The 19,998-nt window shown below is 37.6% G+C and overlaps 1 protein-coding gene across 1 annotated transcript in view; it reads left to right on the top strand.

Moving 5' to 3' along the window:
- Positions 1-18,342, top strand: part of hbs1l (HBS1-like translational GTPase) — a 58,393-nt gene extending 40,051 nt beyond the window's left edge. Inside the window, exons 11-18 of the mRNA XM_053482274.1 lie at positions 2,756-2,873; positions 8,214-8,282; positions 10,739-10,843; positions 11,027-11,117; positions 14,462-14,570; positions 14,927-15,027; positions 15,621-15,765; positions 17,408-18,342. Coding sequence (XP_053338249.1) covers positions 2,756-2,873; positions 8,214-8,282; positions 10,739-10,843; positions 11,027-11,117; positions 14,462-14,570; positions 14,927-15,027; positions 15,621-15,765; positions 17,408-17,419 — 750 coding nt within the window. The 3' untranslated portion in view covers positions 17,420-18,342. The remainder of the gene's footprint in view (positions 1-2,755; positions 2,874-8,213; positions 8,283-10,738; positions 10,844-11,026; positions 11,118-14,461; positions 14,571-14,926; positions 15,028-15,620; positions 15,766-17,407) is intronic.
- Positions 18,343-19,998: the final 1,656 nt, after the last annotated feature.

Here is a 19,998-nt window from a genome sequence, read left to right on the forward strand (position 1 = left end):
TAGTTTGGGTGTTTAAGAAGGTCCGATGTAGATTTCTATCATAAGGACTGACTCATTTTAATACACTGGAGTTCAAAGAAACCTGTTCGATGACAGCTTCATGATGCATTGGTTTCCTGGTATCATAAAGCTGTCAGCTTAAAAGTCGGCAGCTTCATGATACCAGGAAACCAATGTAAGTCTGCCGATTATCATCTGCTGATTTTGTCCTCTATATTCAGAAATGAGATAGAGAGAGATGTTCTCGCACCGGCTGGAAATTTTATGCACTTTGGCAGTTCCAGATCGTGGTTTGCAGGATAATCCTAATGCAAGACCATGTTCCAAAAAATTAATAGCAAGGGTTCTTGTGCGGGAAATATTTGAAAGAAGTATGAAAAGTATTCTTTAAAACAGTAAAGATAAACACAGATCATTTGCATTTATGGCATTTGTCAGACGCCCTTATCTAGAGCGACTTTTTAAAAATGTTTTATTGCATTATACATCTGAGCAGTTGAGGATTAAGGACCTTGGTGGTAGTGGGGTTTAAACCTGGTACCTCCCGAAGCATAGTCCAGAGCTACCCCTGACCCCTGGTTAAAACCGTTGACATCTTAGGCAAGGCGAGTTTAATTGTATAGCACATTTCATACACAATGGTAAGTCAAAGTGCTTTACATCAAAGAGAAGAAAATAACCATAAAAAAGAAATAAAAAATAATAGCAAAATTTTATTAAAAATAAAAAAACAGTTTGTAGTGATCCTTAAAATTAGTTTTAGAATAAAAATAAAACAGTTAAAAGTACAAGTTAAACATAAAATACAGTGCAGTCAGTTCGGACACAGCACAGTGCTCATTCAAATGCACAGCTCAACAGATGAGATTTAAGTCTAGATTTAAATGTGATTTTAGTCAGACTTTCAGACGTAGGGATTAGTACCTAATGAAAGTGTTTCAGTGAATGAGAGCTGGTAAACCGGCGTTATTGGCTTCGGACTCCAACATGAGCATTACAACGGGACCTTGGAGCAATTTAGAAGAAAGACGCCTGGTTTAATGAATCACAGGTTTTATATCATTTATACAGACGTTGCACCAGAATGCATGATGGGAGGAAGACAGAGGGAAAGGTGGTATGATAGCCGTTCTGCTAGGAACCTTTTTCACTCTATACGCTTTTTCCAGATGTACAGTACCACCTACATACAGTAAACATCAGTGCAGACCCAGAATAATGCACCCTGCTACACAGCATTAGTTGTTCAGGGATGGGTTCGAGGACCACGACAGAGTTCAGGGTGCCGAGCTGTCCTGCAAAACTCCCCGGATCGCAATCCGGTTCTGTGGGTTGTGATGAAGTGAACAAATGATCCACCTCGCGTCTCAATCAGAGATACTTTCACACCTTCAGACGTCAATGCGAGGCCATGGCTCGGCGCGAGTCGGATCCGTTTTTGTGGTTTTAATGTTATGGGTGGTAAGAGTAATTAGTAATAAACAATATACAATAAAAAAGTTAAGGTTTTCCTTTGACTCACTTGTTTGTACTTTCCCTTATTTATAATGACGTGGAAAACAAAACAGTCCGTGGGTGTGCTGGTACAGGAAAATAACCAAAGAAGCCATAGTGTCTGTGTGATGTGGCTTGACACGATGCACAGTTAACTCTTAACACACCCTCGTCTGGTCTGTTTCTTAACATCATCCTATGAAATGTTTTATGTATTGTACAAAACAGGTTTTCGAAATGTAGTGCAGTACATAATGACATGCTTTAAAATCCATTTGGAGGTGAATTTAACCCATATACAAATGATCACTAAGCAATTAATAATAAAAAAAAACAAAAAATACTTGTCAGCAACAAGTGGCTACGGTAAAGGAAAATCTCGTCTCAGACCTGCAACTGGGGGGACAGCAGACAGCGGGGACTTCTTTCTTACACAAAACTATTTGTTTACCTTTTATACCACAGTAAGTAACAAGTACTGTATATGCACCGATCAGCCATATCATTATGACCACCTGCCTAATATTAAGTAACGTGTTTTTTTTTTTATCACCAAAACACTGATTCACAACTTTTTTTTTTCTTCTTCTATTGGACGTGCAACTGTAAGCCTTAGCCGCCTATGAACCTGTCGCTAGTTCACCAGTTTATCTCCCTCCTTTTGGTTTGTCCCCACTCCGGCAGATCGGGAACATCTCATACAAGCTGCAGTTTTGGAGTTGCTCTAACCCAGTCGTCTAGACATCACAATTTGGTCCTTGTGAAAGTCACTCAGATCCTTACACTTGCCCATTTTTTCTGCTTTCAACATATCAACTTAAGGAAAAAAGGTTCACTTACTCCTATACTGTATGTCTCACCCACTTCCAGGCACTGTTGCAAATGTAGGTGTATATTGAAAATGTTGCTACCGTGAGAAGGGCCATAACTGCAGACTCCAAAACTGCAGGTCTTGTGGTTTGTTCCTGGTCTGTAGTGGTCACGACTGATCAAAAGTAATCCAAGAAAGGGAAATCGCTGAACTAATGACAGGGTCATATAAGGCCAATGGAACTGTGAGTGACATCATATTTTGGTGTCAAAATCGGGGACCTACTGTACTCCACATCTGATGGATGGTCATAAAGTGATGGCTGATCAGTGTATATTCCTGTGTGTGTGTGCATACATAGACTGTTTAAATGTTTATCTCTAATTCCAGGGTAGATAATGTACTGTGCTCTCGGTTTAACGTATTGTTTGCGATGTGATTGCTCTACAGGACTCAGATGTGTATTACGTCCCCACCAGCGGTCTGTCAGGACAGAATCTCACCACCAGAAGCACCGAAGCTGCCCTCAGTGCCTGGTACAAAGGCCCAAGTCTGCTGGAACAGATAGGTCTGTATGTCCTTTTGATACAAGGTTTAAGGTTTTGCAGAATTCTGCGTTCACGCAGAAAACCTGCGAGTTGGTGCTGTGTGTATTAATTAGGATTTTCCAGCAGTTAACCAGTGTGTGAACCCACGCACGAATGCGGATAAAATTTGTAGCATGCCTAGTTTGATTCCATTAAAAAAAAAAAAAAAAGGCCCCAGACGGTTAATCCTGAGCCTTGTCCAAGAGGGGAGATCCTGCTTATGAAGTGCCGGGCAAATGATTATATATAAATAATATAATAAATAAATGTATAAGTATATATTAATAGAATAAATCTAGAATATGAGAGTTTCCTCTTTTTAAATTAAATTTGGAAGTTTTTGCATAAAATTTTGCAAAATCTTAGGCATCATATTATGAGCTGTACCAATTTTGTTATGTATGTTTATCTTGTCTGAATAATTATGTACAAAATCATTCAGTATTTCCAAATATAACTTAAAAAATTTATAAAAAAAATATATAGTATAAGACAGACCAGTTTTCAGATGGAAACAAAAAATGTAATGTACGCTCCTGGGATTTGCATAAAAATAGAAAGAAGCGAGTGTGACAGTTACCAGAAGAACTCGTATTCTCCAGCATGTTCAGTAAAACCTAACAGCTGTTTCACTTATAGTACTGTGTAGAAGTGTTGGGCACATAAAAAAATATGGCATAAGAAAAAGATGCTTTTGAAAACATTTCTACATAAAAGAAACTTCTATAAGGAGTAATAAAGAGTAATAAAATAAACAGTCAATATTTGGAGTGAAAGCTTATAGTTTAAAATCAGGAGTTTTGAATACAAAGTGTTTTCTTTCATAATTATTATTTCATAATTATCATAAATATTCAAAAAATTATGATAATTCTGAAAGAAAATACTTTTTTCCAGAAAGTTGTTTAAAAATGATATATATAAATTACATAGTTATTTAATTTAAAAAGAGGAAACTCTCAAATAATCTAGATTCATTCCACTTAAATTGAAATACATTTTAAGTAAAATATTTCAAGCTTTTTTTTTGTTTTCATTTTAATGATCACGGCTTACAGGTCATGAAAATTTTGTATCTCAAAATATTAGAATATTTTAAGTTTGAGTTAATTGATGTTCATTAAGGACGGGAATCACCAGGGACCACCCGATACGATATTATCACGATATCTTGGTGCCAATTTGTATTACGATTTTATTAATATCCCAATCCCAATTTTGTTACAATTTTAAGAAATAAACAAACAAAAAAAAAAGGTCATAACTAGAAAGTTTTTTACCTTAGCTCTATTCGACAGCTTCAAAACTGACTTGAACATGAGTATTTAATTGTAGTCCATTCCTTATAACATTAGTTTTCTCACTTAAAAACCAAACGCAGCATTTAAACAATACAAACTGACTTCAAATACAAGAGCTTAACATTTAACTTTAAATTAAATAAAACAAAAAAAAGCTACATTGTTACTGAGCAGCATGTATTTTGGTCATTCGCCATAATTGTTATTTCTACCAAATGGGACGCCGTTGTGTGTAACGCATATATTTCAAGACTAATCAGCATCCGTTGTGTTTTGAGGCTGATGTAAGCGTGTGTGTAATGAGTGTGTTTCAACACTAAATCGACCGCAGAGTTTGGAGTAAAAGGCCAATCGGAGGCTTTTTAATGTGCAACTTTTGATGATGTAATGTCATAAAAATGAGTTTCTGTTGCACCACTCAGAAGCTCGTGCACTCGCCACAGAATCGGTTCTGTCCGAGGCGGATCGGTTACGGCTGATCAACCCGTACATTTATATTATAAATTTATAGTAAATTTATCTAGATCAGTACACAAATGGAAAAGCGCAAAAGAAATTCTGTACTTTCTGTGATAGGAATTCATCATGTAGCGCTAGTGTTAATACTCATTAATTACTCATTCGCTTAATTTCCTGGTTTGACTAAAAGGCACAGTATTAGTTTCATTTAAGGGCACAGAGATTAGTTTTGGACCGTTTACAATCCAAATATAAATAAAATAGCAGCATCATTTACTGTTCCCTGTTGGTAATGACATCACATGGGACTAAATCACATGATGTGTGCTGAGAAAATGAATGTTGTCTTAGTGCAATGCAAATACAAATTTATTAATTTTTTTCTTCATGAGCCTGTAGCGCCCGCAGGTCTGCGCATGGTTGTTTGTAAGCGCGCAGCACCGCTATATCAATCCTGTAAATGTAATCCTGTACCCAAAAATTATAGATAGATTAATCAAGACCAACTACAGAAAAACCATCACAATATTGTCTTTACTGAATCAGTATATATTAAATAAACAGCAAGCAGAATGGAGACAGTACCAAAACAACTTATTATTGGAAATAAACCCAGTGATGGGGGGAAAAAGATGCTTTCACCCCTTCGAATCCAGTCACGACCAGGTCGTATATACAAGGGGCCGTATAGGACATACAAATTTAACCCATGCGTATTTATTAAAGGGTGAAGAAGCTGCAAAATGTCAGCACCGTAGCACTGCTCTAACCATGAAGCAAATACCATGAAGCATATTTCTACCAGAACAAGATTTAAAAAAAAACATATTTTGCAGGACAAAACCAGAAAAACTTTTACGGTTTTTAGCAAAAGTGCAAAAGAACCTTACCAAGTTTTGTTCTTCTGGCCAAGGCCATGTTATAAGGTGATATTTATTTGTTTTTATTATTATTATTATTATTTTATTTACCTTTTCCACAACTCTTTAAATCGATTATATTGTAACAATAAATAAATCAGTTTAATGTTTAATATGTATCTGCCATGAAATAGCCTGAGATGCCGATATGGCAATAAATCCTAATAGAAACAAATAGTGTCACTGTGTGAACGGTCAGTGTTTTTTTTTTTTTTTTTTTAAACACACTGTGGTTTCCGTAGAGCTGCACATGGTTTGCAAGTAGGTGTGAAGGTTTGTAAAACGTAGTGTGTGCATCAAAAAGATAAACCCAGAAAGGTTTTCACACATGTAGGTGTTTTTGCGCCGCTTTGACCGCCTTTGATTTAAGTCGGTGTTGATTTTAATTGTGTGTCAAAAGTTAATAGATTTTTAAAGAAGGCGTTTGTGCGTAGATTTCTGTGCCCTCTGCTGGTTGTTAGGCGACTTTAAGGTAATCACGGGCATATCCCGTTAAGGGACCCCACCTGCTTCGTAAACTAATTCAGTTCGAGTCACATTGTACAGTAATACTACAGCATACAGTGCAAAAATATTCACTTCCAACTTTGTGTCGAGTAAGAAGTAGACTTACCACTTAAAAGTTTGTGATCATTTAGAAATGTAATTGTTTTTCAAGGAAACGCACACATGACATTTAGTCTGAATAGATAACATACAGTAGCTGAAGAACAAGACATGCTAGAAATAATTAGAAGCAATGATTTTGATGGAAGTGATAAATGTGTCCTTTAAACTTTGCCTTAATCACAAATAAAAAACACCTTTTGCAGCAATTATAGCCTAGCTGTCAATTTTTTAAGATAATCTGATTAGATTTCACCCCGTGCTTCCTGACGCATCTTCACAAGATGGATTGGCATGATGAAGTCTTTCTCCGGTCTATACGGTCACGCTGCTTCCACAACAGCTCAATAGGGTTCGGATTCTAAAACGGTGCTAGCCACTCCATTACAATTCCACAATTAATTCCGGATAACTTTAATTGTTAGAGTCAGTCTGACGATACATAAATTATCACACAAAAGAATCACAATCTGTAACTGAATTAATTATTGATCTCTAATGAGCCTTTAGACCTGTACTTTCCATCCTTGCCTGATGATACACGAGAAGGTAAAACGGACACAACGGTTAAACAGTTCGTCTTCTTAAACATATTTATTAGCCTTGTTGGCTTAAGTAGGAATTTATTTATTTATTTATTTATGTATATTTTTTAATGATTTAATCAAGTTTTTTCAATAGTGGCTTCTGATAGCAAATTAAAATCAATTTGTACTTGTTTCATATCTTCAGATGGAGAAAAAAATAAATAAATGCTTGCACACAGAAGAGCTTGGACTAATAATAATGATTTTTTAAAAATGCTTAAATGAGTTAATAAAATGGCAGGAAGTTTTCTCGACAGAACTGATAATGAATCAGTGATTGTTTCCATAACTACCGGTGTGTGAAAAGATGTCATAATGAGCGACTAGCGATGAAGACAGATACAGAAGATGCAGACTGATTAATGAGGACTCCTATTGTGGACTCCTACTCAATATTTATAAATTTGGAGAAAGGGGGAGGAAGCAGATCTGAAAATGCTTGAACAACGTGTGGTTCAGGTTTCTGACTTTTTAATGTATTTTTCTATGACAGGTTTATTTAAAGGAACAAATTTGAACAAGTGTTTTACTGCGACAGGCTGCCAAGTGCCTAAATATGGCATTTAACAATTTGGTTGTTTCCCCCTTTCGTCCGTTCTCAACCCTTCAGCATCAGCAGTATATGAAATCACCAGCCTGATCATCTGTCATCATCTGTACCTGTTTCTTACTGGTTTATGCCTTGAGATTGAATCTTTTATATGTCACTGCGTGGCTGAACTAAAAAAAACATTACTCTGAAACTGCATAGGTACAGGGACTGAACTGAAAATGAGACTGATAAAAAAAATTTTATAAGTCATTTAGAAAGCCTGGACAACTATTCCCAGAAGACTGCATTAAAATATAAGAATATTTAAAAAGCAAAATATGAAGAAATGAGAGGGCTCAAGACTGGCACTATAGGCATTTTTTCTTTTGTTTTTTGGTCAGAATCAGCTTAGATCCACAGTTGTGAAAGAAATCACTTCTGCATGGAACATCTGCTACTTTAAGAAATGTTTAATGTTTATATATTCATCATATATAGACTTCTAATTTGATCATTAGCTTCAAACATTAATTCTTCTATTTAAAGACATTTTTTACTTTTTGTGTGTCACTTTGTATGTAGACATATAAAGGTGAGGAGTTTTTTTTTTCCGCCAGGCCATGAATATGATTAACAGTAAAAGAGAGACCAGGAAAGTACTGAAGTGTTAACCTTTTACAGCCAGGGGTTCAAATCCTGCCCTGGAGGGCCGCTGTCCAGCGGTATTTGGTGATCCTTCTGCTCAAACACAACTGATTTAACTAATCTGTTAATTGCCGGGTTCGGTGGGTGTGTTTAAGTGTTGGTGAATAACAGCCTGTGCTGGATTTGAAAAAGCTCTGGCTTAGTCATTCATAAATCTCCCAAAAAAACAATAACTTGGATTCTTGGTTTTCCCTTTCTCTTTCTCCTGCAGACTCGTTCAAAGCACCTCAGAGATCAGTCGAGAAGCCCTTCAGACTCTGCGTGTCAGACGTCTTTAAAGGTCAGCGACATCACCCTCACAAAATCTCACACACACACTTCTCAACCTTCTTAACCGGGACCATCAGGGTGCTTTCACGAATGCATGGTTTAGTCAAATGGAACCAAACCGAATGTGTTTCCTCCTTGTTTCCTTAAGGTTCATTTTGGACAGGTGAGAAAAATGCATTAACACCCGGATACACAACCTAGCAGGCGGTCCGGGAGCGTGTGAGTCTCTATTGCAGTTAAATTTGCAACGAGAGAGTGTTTCAAGTCTGAGTCAATTCGACTGCAGGAAGTGAATCAAATATGCAGTGTGTATTTGGTTTTCTTCCTTTTGTAGATGCGAGCAGCTAAATTGCACATCGTGATGCACTCTGAGCCTGAGCCATAGCACTGCAGGAGCGCTGCGCAATCGGGAATTTGGTCGAAAACGAAAATGAGCACTTGATGTATGAGCAAAAAAAAAATGATGATTTAAGATACATTTTCCATACACTGTATGAATGATATTTGATTTGCTAACAAATGTACACTCACTGGCCACTTCGGTTTGCTAGGTGCACCTTCCTAGTCCCCAACTTATCAGAGTTTCACTGCATATCGTACTGTGTATGCCTGTGTATGTGACAAATAAAATTTGAATTTGAGTTCCATTCCGGGAGCACGTTCGTACATCGGATTTGTACATAAGTCCGTCAAAAAGTGAATCCTATTCACCTTTGACACAAATATACAATGTAAAGAATAAAAAAACTGTGGAGGAAGTTTGAGTACAGGGACCTCAATGTCATGTTGAAGAAACCAGTTTAAGATGATTTCAGATTTGTGACATGGCGCGTTATCCTGGAACATGATCATCAACAATCAGGCAGACTATGGTGTTTAAAATGTGCTCACTTGGTACTAAGGGGCCCAACGCATGCCAAGAAAATCTCACTCACACCATTACACCAGCACCAAGAATACGAGGCTTGTAATTCTGATCTTATGAACTAAATCATGCAGCAGAAATAAAAGTGTGAATTGTAGCTTCAATTTCCCGTTCTTAGCAGACAGGACTGACACCTGGTGTGAATTTGGGTTGCCTCTCCATTAGCTCGAACCAGTCTGACCTCTGGCAACGACAAAGCAGTTTCGCCTGGAGAACTGCCCTCCCTGGGTGTTTTCTCTTTTTACACCATTGTCTATAAACCCTAGAGATGGTTGCATGTGAAAATCCCAGTAGATCAGCAGTTCAGGAAATAATACTCAGACCATCCTGTCTGGCACCAACAACCGTGCCATGTTTAAAGTCACTTAAATTTAAAGTCCTTTCTTTCTCTTTCGTGATACTCGGTTTGAACTTCAGCAGATCTTCCTAAACATGTCTAGATGCATCGAGTTGCTGCCATGTGATTGCCTGATTAGATATTTGTGCTAACAAGCAGTTGAACAGGTGTATGTAATGAAGTGACTGGGGAGTGTATATATAGATATACCATATAACAATAATGATAATAATAATAGTAAAAGACAGAATTTATTTCATGTCTGCACAAATGAATGTTTTGGCAATGAAAAACACTCCTTTTTATAAAATAAAGTTTTATAAAAGCTTTAAAAAGGTAACATTTAATGATTAGTTGCTTATGGCATTTATTTATTTAATTATGATACCTGAAATGTTTCTTAATTGATCACAAGATCAATTATATTTTTCAAAAATAATATTCAATTTTAAATGAAATAAAATGTATTTCCATTTTCAATATTCTAACCAAAATAACAAATATGTCAGTTTCATTCTGATTCTGAATCTAATTTGCGCGCTGATTCACAGGTGTGAAAGCATTCATAAGCTAATTTATTTCAGTTCTCACATTTTCTCGCTATATTTCAGCACTTTTTTTTGCATTTTTGCACACACGGTGTGAATTCACATTACAAAGCGTTTGTCTCCTTTACTTTTCACGCACAGTGTTGCGGCATATCGTATTAGTCATTCTCGCCCATCGCTCTGTTCTCACCTTTCAGTTCTTTTTTTTTTTTTTTCCATTCTCAGAGTTTCTGAGGTAGAAGCAGAGGCCCTGGCATCGTGTTTTTTTACCAAATGAGCATTAAAAATGATGAAAGGTGTCAAAACTTATTGACACCAGGATCTGGATTGAAAGGTGCACAAGTGGGTGGAGAAATTTCTAGAACTTTCCACTTACTCCAAAGAGTCGTATCTATGCACTTGTACTACGCTTTTCATCTTTTTTTTTTTTTTCGACTTTCTTTCTTTGTGAACAAGATGAACTATGCAACTCTTAATTCCAAACTATACAAACGTACAACAGAAATCGGGTGCACGCTGACTAATGGGCTTCATTTACGTTAATTGAGGTGTTTGGGTTGTTTGTTGTCTCCCCTCTCCCGCCCGGGTCCCTGAACTTCTCTACTTTCAATGATGGCTTGGCATGAGTAATGAGGAGAAACCCCATGTGCTTTCAGATCAGGGTTCTGGCTTCTGCGTGTCCGGGAAAATCGAAGCCGGCTTCGTACAGACAGGCGACCGAGTGCTGGCCATGCCTCCCAACGAGACCTGCACTGTGAAAGGTAACACCATCGATACAGTCACTTGTGTGTATGCGCGCTCCAAATTCAAAATCTTCACCTTGACCATTAAAGCAGGAGAAAAACAAGTTGACGGTTGGTGTTGAGATCACGTCTCATGTTGCAGTAACGTAATACTGCCCTCTTGTGGTGATCTGACCATGCGTCTTGTGTGTGTGTGTGTAGGTATCAGTCTTCACGATGAGGCGTTAGACTGGGCGGCCGCCGGTGACCACGTCAGTCTGACCGTCACAGGGATGGACATTATAAAGATCAAGTAAGTAGATAAAGGCAGAAGGAGATTTATTTTCCTGTGGAGGATGAAGGTTACAGTCTCGGGAACTGGTACCTGCAACATGGTATTATACTTTGACCTTGATTATTGGCTTTCATCCACTGGGACCAAGAAACGCCGATCTGAACTAAACCCTATCACACTACACTACATTACACTAAGCGTCTAGCAAAGTGGCTAGCTAATTAGGATTTGAAAAAAAGTCCTTCCTTGGTTATAGACAATCAAGTCATTAAAACATGATTTTTAAACATGACAAATTAAAAACATGTACAGTACTTTGCAAAGGGTCTTACGTGCCATAATTTAATTTAGTACACATTTGGTTTTAAATGTTCATTTTATGATTATTTATTATTGAGTCAATAAAAAGTAGATTCGTAAAAAAATAAATAAATAAAAAAAACTGCAAATTTTGTGTGGCAGTACAGGAAGCAACATATTACAGTATACTCCACTTTTTTAGGACAAAAATTATAATGAGGTCTGTTTGGTTTCATTTGGAAAACTGAAAGAGGTACAGTATGACCGAGTTTATAGAAGGGGAAGTGGCAGATTTATCAAAATGTTATGACAATCGAAAAACTGCACAAAGTGGACCTGAGAGCACTGAAGCATTTGAAAAAGAAAAGTGTTGTTAAACTGAACACGGTCAATATTACAGTAAGTATGATAATGTTAATTGCTTTTAATAATATATTACATACTGTACATGCATGAGGGGTGTTCAAACCAGGACCTTCTCGAGAATGAAGCCGACTCAGTTTGGTGTTGTGGGAGCACAAAGTACCTCTCATCCCTCCCTTCTGAGAGAGCTCGGCCAATGACCTCCGGCTGTGAGAGGTAACAGCATCACCCGGGGATCGAACCAGCGCTTTCTCGGAGGCCCGCGTTTTTTTTTTGTTTTTGTTTTTTTAAAGAAGGCTGTTTGTCCGTGAACGACAATCCCGGCTGAGGTGGCCCGGAGCCCACTGAAGCCTTTCCTGTAAAAGGTTTGTCAGCAATTTGTGCAAGAGACAAACCTGTCTGAGAGAACTGTACACATGATCATTCACCAGCACCACTTGCACATTACAGGAATTCAGCTGGGAGTTATTGCCACATCCCTCCCCCTATACAGTCCTGACCTCGCACCAAGCCAATCCCACATATTAGGCTCATTAAAGGAGTTCCTGGGAGGCCAGCGTTTCAGATGTGAAGTAGGCAGTCCGATCATGTCTCCGGGGTACTGAGAGAACTTTCTACTTAGATGTTGTCTAAGCACTAGTGAAACACTAGGATAAGTGCAGTAGTGTAATAGAGATGTACTGTAAGAGGGATGTACATGTATATGTAAAACATGTACACAGTTTAATCGATACCTTAAATCTTTTTACATCCACACGTGTGTAATTATAATGGGATTGTATGTCTCGAGTTGCAGACCCGGACAATGATGGCTTTATAGTGTGTTTTGCAACTGTTTTTAAAAAAAATGCCAGTAACGTGACTTCTTGTGAACGGAAATCATGGCAAGATGATTAAATTTTACTTCCTGATTTCACTACACCCTTCTTCTTTTGTGGGTTACTTTAAGGGGACCTATTATGCAAAATTTGCTTTTTAGTCACATGTAGACATTTCGACGGTCCCCAGCTTATTTGTACAAACAGAAAGTGAGAAATACATTACCTTCATGTCCTTTTCACATTTTTTTTTAATTGACTAGGGCTTAAACAAGCTAATTAGATTTTTCTCCTATTGTGACCTCATAAAAATATCCTCTCCCCCGGCTTGTTGCTCCGCTCTGTTTTATGGTGTGGCGTGCCTCAAGAGTAACTAATTTACAGTATGAAGACGCTGTAATAGTGCATGTGGAGAAAGAGTGAAATAAAGGGTAAGTGAGGTATTTAAAATGCATTAAATAAAAGCTAAATTGACACTATATGGACAAAAGTATTTCTCCGGACCTGTTAATAAATTTTTTGTCAGGTCCCTTATTCCCAATGAAGGGCAATCTTAATGCTTTAGCATAATGTACCAAGACATCTTGGACATCACTACTGTTAGTTTTGAACTTTGTAGCAACAGTTTGGTTAAAGCCTTTTTCTGTTCCAACATCACTGTACCCCAGTGCACAAAGCAAGCACCATGAAGACATGGATTGATGAGTTGAACTCGACTGGACCTAACACAGAGCCCTGACCTCAACTCTACAGAATAAATTCCCACAGAAACACTCCAAAATCTTGTGGATGGCCTTCCACGAAAAGTGGAAGGTGTTATAGCTACAAAAGGAGTGCCAACTCCATATTAAAGTATATGTTTTTGGATACGGTGTCATTGCAGGTTTGGCCAAATACTTTTGTCCGTTCAGTGTATTTCAGCTGGTACATACCAGACACTTTGCAGGAGGTCTGAGGTCAAATATGGGACCTTTAAAAGTGACTCTTCAGATAGACATAAAAAATTAATCTGACCACACCCAGAATTCTCAATTATCATTAGAGTTAGCAGTTTCTCTTTTAAGATGCTTATACCGATGCTGAAACCTTCTCAGTGTCAGTCATTAACAATCCTCTTCCTATAATACTCGTCCGGCTTTTTTTCCCCCTTAACTTGAAGGACTTAAAAAACACTTTCACTCTTTCTCACACGAAAATCACTTTCATTTTAAATAAGGTACAAGGTACAATTTAATCCAAACAAACTAAGAAGAAAAAAAAAAAACACTTACATGCAATTAGCTTCAGTTTCCAAAAAATTTTCCTAGATCCAATTTTTGGCCAAGTGTTTCACTTCTGATGTCGGATCTGTCTTCTTCAATATCCAATATCTTCTCCAGGACCTACACTGGATATCTTATTATTTCATCTCAGATGATTAACTGGGTGCACACAAGTAACATAAATAAAACAGATCATTGGAAATGTATTTTTAGACTTCTGATGAAAGTTGAATCATTTGTGTAATAGTTTAGTTAACAACACAACCTAACTGATTCTCTTACAATGAGTGTGCAAAGAAACATTGTAGCAAAGTTTTACTTTTGTTCGTTTGACCATTTCAGTTTTTTTTTATTAATATGAATTATAACATTAATATTTTAAGATAAATTACATGGCACTAGGGGAACCCAAAATGGTTTTTAATGTTATAGCTGATCAGTGTATATTGAGTATGTTTCTCATGTAAAGCATTAACGCTGCATGCTTTTGATCTTGTTTAATGATTTATCGCTACTTAAAACAATGTATAAAATAAATGTAAACATACAGCATTAAGTCATTTTTTTTTCTTAGCCTCTTATAGCTTTTTGCATTCACACTGTTGTTCTTGTTCTTTAGTGTCGGCTGTGTTTTCTGTGACCCCAAGGAGCCCATCAGGGCCTGCACTCGCTTCCGAGCCAGAATCCTTCTGTTTAACATTGAATTCCCGGTTACACAAGGAATCCCTGTGAGTTCACTCAACCTCAGGCTTATCTTAATAAATTCTTTCTGTCTGCCTTTTTAAACTATTTGCATTTGCCCTATCTTTCAGATTTCACACATTTTTCTTAACTGATAGTTAAGATGAGGTTATCGATCATTAATTATTAATGGTACGTTAGGCAAGACAAATCTAACTGGTTTAATCGGCAACTGCGCCCTCTTGTGGTGAATAAACAGATCTACCAAGCTATGGAGCATCCTCATTTAAAACAAACATTATCTCTTAATACATTGTTAATAATTTAATTTCGTAACAGCAATTAATCGATTCATTATCATCATACCTAGTGCATCATTTTAAACTGTGTTTCTGATTATTAGGTGCTGTTGCACTACCAGACAGTGAGTGAGCCTGCCACCATCAGGAAGCTCGTCAGTGTGTTACACAAAACCAGCGGCGAGGTTCTGAAAAAGAAACCCAAGTGAGTGTGGTATAGTGTTGGGAATCTGTAGACACATCATGTTAATGCAGCCGTAATTAGGGCCTGATGATGACTTAAATGAGAGAAAAACATACGTTAATCTGATGTATTATTAGCTATTGCTCTTCTTATTTGGGCTGTTTATCCCAAATCCCATTTATTAAATACATTTTTTTTTTCTTATCAACATGTAGAGATGTTATTGATGCTTTTATGTATTTTTTTTTATGGACGGCAGTCATATCATACAGGGAGCTTCATATTATTTAGGTTTTTTAAATAATTTTTATTTATATAAGTTTGTGTTTTAAGTATGCAAACCACATTTTTCTTGTCTAAAAATGCTAAAACCAATGCGCTTTTTTAAAGAACTGCATGAGAATAAAAATATTTAAAGAAATCCCAAAATACCTCTGATTAAGCTATTTTATCAAATAAGGAGATACACATGGAATAGACTGTATTAATATTTCATAAATGCACTGTGTTGATAAAGTTTAGGGTAAGATTACGTTTCGTGCCGGTTGTGTCAATGTGGTGTGTGTGTGTGTGTGTGTGTGTGTGTGTGTGTGTGTGTCTGTGTGTGTGTGTAGATGTTTGGGTAAAGGTCAGAACGCTGTGGTGGAGATTCAGACTCAGAGACCTGTGGCTCTGGAGCTCTATAAGGACTATAAAGAACTCGGCCGCTTCATGCTGCGCTATGTCGGCTCCACCATCGCTGCTGGGGTCGTCACAGAGGTATCACTCGCTCACTCACACTCCTTTTCTTCCTCTCTCACACACGCACACACTTGCTTGCTCGCCCGCCCAGTCTTTTGCTCGCTCGCTCGCTCACTCACTCACTTATTCAATCTCTTGCTTAATCTCACTTGTTTACTTTCTAACTCACTTGTTCACTCACTTCTCACTCGCTCATTTACCTTCTCACTTACTTAGCCCACTTAATCAGTCAGTCTCTTACGCACTTACTCATTTACTTACGCGCTCACTGACTCACTCTATCACTCGCTTTCCCGCTCAGTCACTCATTTCCGTAGTCGCTTGCTTACCCACTTACTCAGTTATTTAGTGACTTGTTTACTTACTCAGTAAACCTACTTTATTACTTGCTCATTCACTCACCAGCTCACTTAAACCACTTACACATTTACTTACCTGTTTACTCGCTCACTCACTCACTAGCTCACTTACTTATTTACTTACCCACTCACATGCTTAGTCAATCGTTCTCCCACTCACTCACTCACTCACTCATTGTTGCAGCGAAGGTTATACATAAACGTATTATAAAGTGACGTGATCTATAGCAGCAAGCTACAACATTAAACGTTTCCACATTCCCAATGAATAATAAGTATTCCAGTACGTACATCTTGGGGGGGCTCAAAACTGGATCCACAAACAAAAATGCATTTAAAAGCTTACTTACTGCAAACTGATTTGGCAATGAAAATTTTTTTATTGTATTAGAACTGATGTCGGTTTCCTCCTTCAGTGTAGTGAGTGTTCTCAGCTGATTCTGACTTCTGACATTAGATGTTATAATCGTTGGTCTTTCGGCTATTCCCGTCGAGGAGTCGCGACAGCAGACCAACTGATCCACACAAAAACTTGGCACAGGTTTTTACTCCGGATGCCATTCCTAACGCAACCCTCCCATTTTAATCCGGGGTTTAGGACCGGCCCTGCATCCAGTCACTGAAGTTTAAGCATTGGCTAGGAATTAAATGTGGGCCGCCCGCGTGGTAGGTGAGGAACCTACCACTGAGCCACCAATGCCGTCAGACACTTGAGCAAACTGACCTGGGTTTGTTCAACCTCCCAGCTTTGATGTGAATAAAAAAAAAACAATCTGAGGGTAAAAGGCCAGTGGATCAGTACCGATGTGCAGAAAGATGCGCCAAATGAGATTAATTACAGCGCCAAAACTGGCGGTGAATCATGATGGACCGTACTTATGGCCACCGCGCAAAACCGCGTAGGTGAGATAGTGCTATTTGCAATTAACAGATAATGGGTCAAACTTCACTGAGTGATGATGGTAGAATAATTATAAAAGGTCTTGACTAAAACAACATACATGAGGAATCACAAAGGAGTTTTTATTTTCCGTAATGGAAAAGTACTTGAACTAGTTACTTTTATCGGAAAGTAACGCTGTAATGTAACTGATTACTTTTTAAAGACAGTAATTTTGTAATGTACTGTAATTAGTTACTTTAAAAAGTAACGTCCCCCAACACTGCTCACTATAAAGTCTGTTTAGAGATGAGTCTTGTTAATTATGATAACACAATGATGCTAATTGCATTAAGCCCTTACCAGTACGCTTTGATGTCATATTGTTTAGCTCTTAATAACTGTTTCTTTTACATTGTAGATCAAAGAATAAACTGCAGCCGCACCCAGGACGTCCTTCAGGACATGCTAACTGGACTGAGGAGCCACCGAACAGAAGTGCAGTTCCACCGCTAAACTGAAAGTCATTCAAACGCACACACACGCACGCACACACACACACACGCATACACATATATTCATCCTGATCATATCCGCTCTTGTCTAAAACAAGTCCCACCCAAAGTCTCTGTGTCTGCATGCCTCCGATCCCCTTCCTTGTCTCACGAGTGGCTCTTTAACACCACACAAGCACAGTTTGTTTGACGTCTCTGATGAACAAACTGAAAAACAGCATTTTGATTATTTGACTATTTTACGTAGCTTAATTTAAATCTTAATTTGGCTAAAAAAAAAATATTTAAAAAAGCTAGTAGGGGGAAAAAGGCCAATTCACCCTAAATGAGGTGACATGTTTTAAGGGTGCTTTTTTTTTGTTTGTTTGTTTGTTTTTGTTCTTGTTTGAGTCTATTTATGAATTCTTCATCAAGGGCTTTGGCATCTCAGAACCAAATATGATAATATGCATTGTTATTTCAAGACACCTTTCTCTGGTATTCAGTGTTGCTGATTAATCCTGTGACTGAATGGAAATGAACAGCCTGCTCAGGCCTGCACTTATGTTTAACAACATCAACAAAAAAAAAGTTAATAAAAACAACAATCTTAAACTGTGCAACTAATGTAACACTACCGATCTGAGCCGGGAGAAGGAGGTTTAAGCAGGCCAGGCGCACATTGGTCAGGGTTCTCCTGGGGAGAGGACGAGCTGAAGCACCTGAAGAACGTGTCTGAACTCATAAGAAACTCTGGCAGGAGGGAAACGTATTTAAATTGCTGTTTGGGGTTTAATGAAGCTGAACTTGTCGAAACATCTGAATGCTGCTTCGGTATGAAAATAAAGTCATCTAAATGGCTGCTGGATGTGTCAGATTCTTTGAATGGTGCATACATTAATCAGGTAGTCTGTGTCCACTTGGTCACATGGACATGGCATAGACCTTATGGTTTTACTTTACAAGTTTCACCATCCCGTATGATTTTTTCACATTGCTGGAGGTAAAAAGTAAAAATGCAAAGCGGAAAATAGCAGAATTTTAAGGTACTAAGTAAGCATAAGGGAGTATTCGCTCGCCTGCCTTCACATGCATATGAACTTAAGTAACATCCGATTTTTAATCCATGGGGTTTAATATGATGTTGGCCCCACCCCCTTTGCAGCTACTATATAACAGCTTCAACTCTTCAGGAAAGGCTTTTCACAAGGTCTTAGGAGTGTGTTTAGGGTGAGTTTTTTGACCTTTCTTGTCTGACCAGAAGTGCATTTGTGAGGTCAGACACTGATCTTGGACAAGAAGGCCTGGCACGCAGTCTCCACTCTAATTAATTCCAAAGGTGTTCTATCGGGGTTCTAAAGAGAAACGGTGAGAAGAAGCTGCAGTGTACACAACAGTTGAATCCAAATCTCAGGAGGGTAAAACTCTTTTCTCTTGACTCTTTTTTTTAATAATGCAAATAAACTACACCATCATGTTTTTTGAGAATTTCCTAATAATTACACATTTAAAATTTCAAGTTGCAACATGCAACACCTGTTGTACAAGTCCTAATTTTACTACAAAAACAGAATAAGATCTGTCTACCTGGATGGAACATTTTGTAAAAAAAAAAAATATATATATATATATATATATATATATTTATTTATTTATTTAAAAGTTGATTTTTAAAATTCCATCCTTAACTGAAAAGTTTCTAGATTCTTTGTGGATTAAATTGCATTGATGCATTGAACCTTTGGTTAACAACTGTATAAAACCAATGATTACTGTATAAAAACACGCCACACTAACTGGTTGCCAGATGGGGTTGTTCTAAATCCATAAAACCCATTGGATGATTTGTGCATAGGATATTTATTTCCCCTTCCAAACATGAATGAATTATCAGGTCTGCAGAAGAGTTCTTTAATTTTTATTATACAGTAATTACTGCTGTATAAATGCAATATCACACTTGAGGTCATGTCTAGCCCAGCAGCCTTGACATCCAAGACACCTTAATAACCGAGGGCGAAGAAATGTCTGAAACAACCAGGTGAAATAAATTTTAGGCCCCAGCAGTATTAAATCTTTACATTTATTAGGTCAAGGGTAAGTGTTTTGCACACCTGTTCAGTCCTAATCCTGAGTTCTCATCACATTGTGTGTGTATGGAAATCCTGTTACTGTTAACCATAGCTCTGATTTCTCCTGATGATTTTTTACAAAGCAACTTTGTAAAAGAAAAAGGGTTCAGCACTATTCTTCCAGATTTTTAATAATGTGATGGACAGCTCTCAATCCAATAACTCTAATTTTAAATTATTTTTTGCTTAATTTGGGCCAATAATTTGGCCCTTTTAAAACATTAAAAAGTGTGCTGATATTTAACCAAAAAGAAAAAGTAAATCTTTAGGTAGTCCCCAGTTTCAGCACTTTGCAACAATCAGTAATGTCCCCATTTTAAGAAGGTAGTTTTTAACAAGCCACAACAACAGTGATGACGTATTTTCCATAACATCAATCCTGTGCA

The sequence above is a fragment of the Clarias gariepinus genome, chromosome 22, assembly GCF_024256425.1.
Source record: "Clarias gariepinus isolate MV-2021 ecotype Netherlands chromosome 22, CGAR_prim_01v2, whole genome shotgun sequence".
Taxonomy (NCBI): Eukaryota; Metazoa; Chordata; class Actinopteri; order Siluriformes; family Clariidae; genus Clarias; species Clarias gariepinus.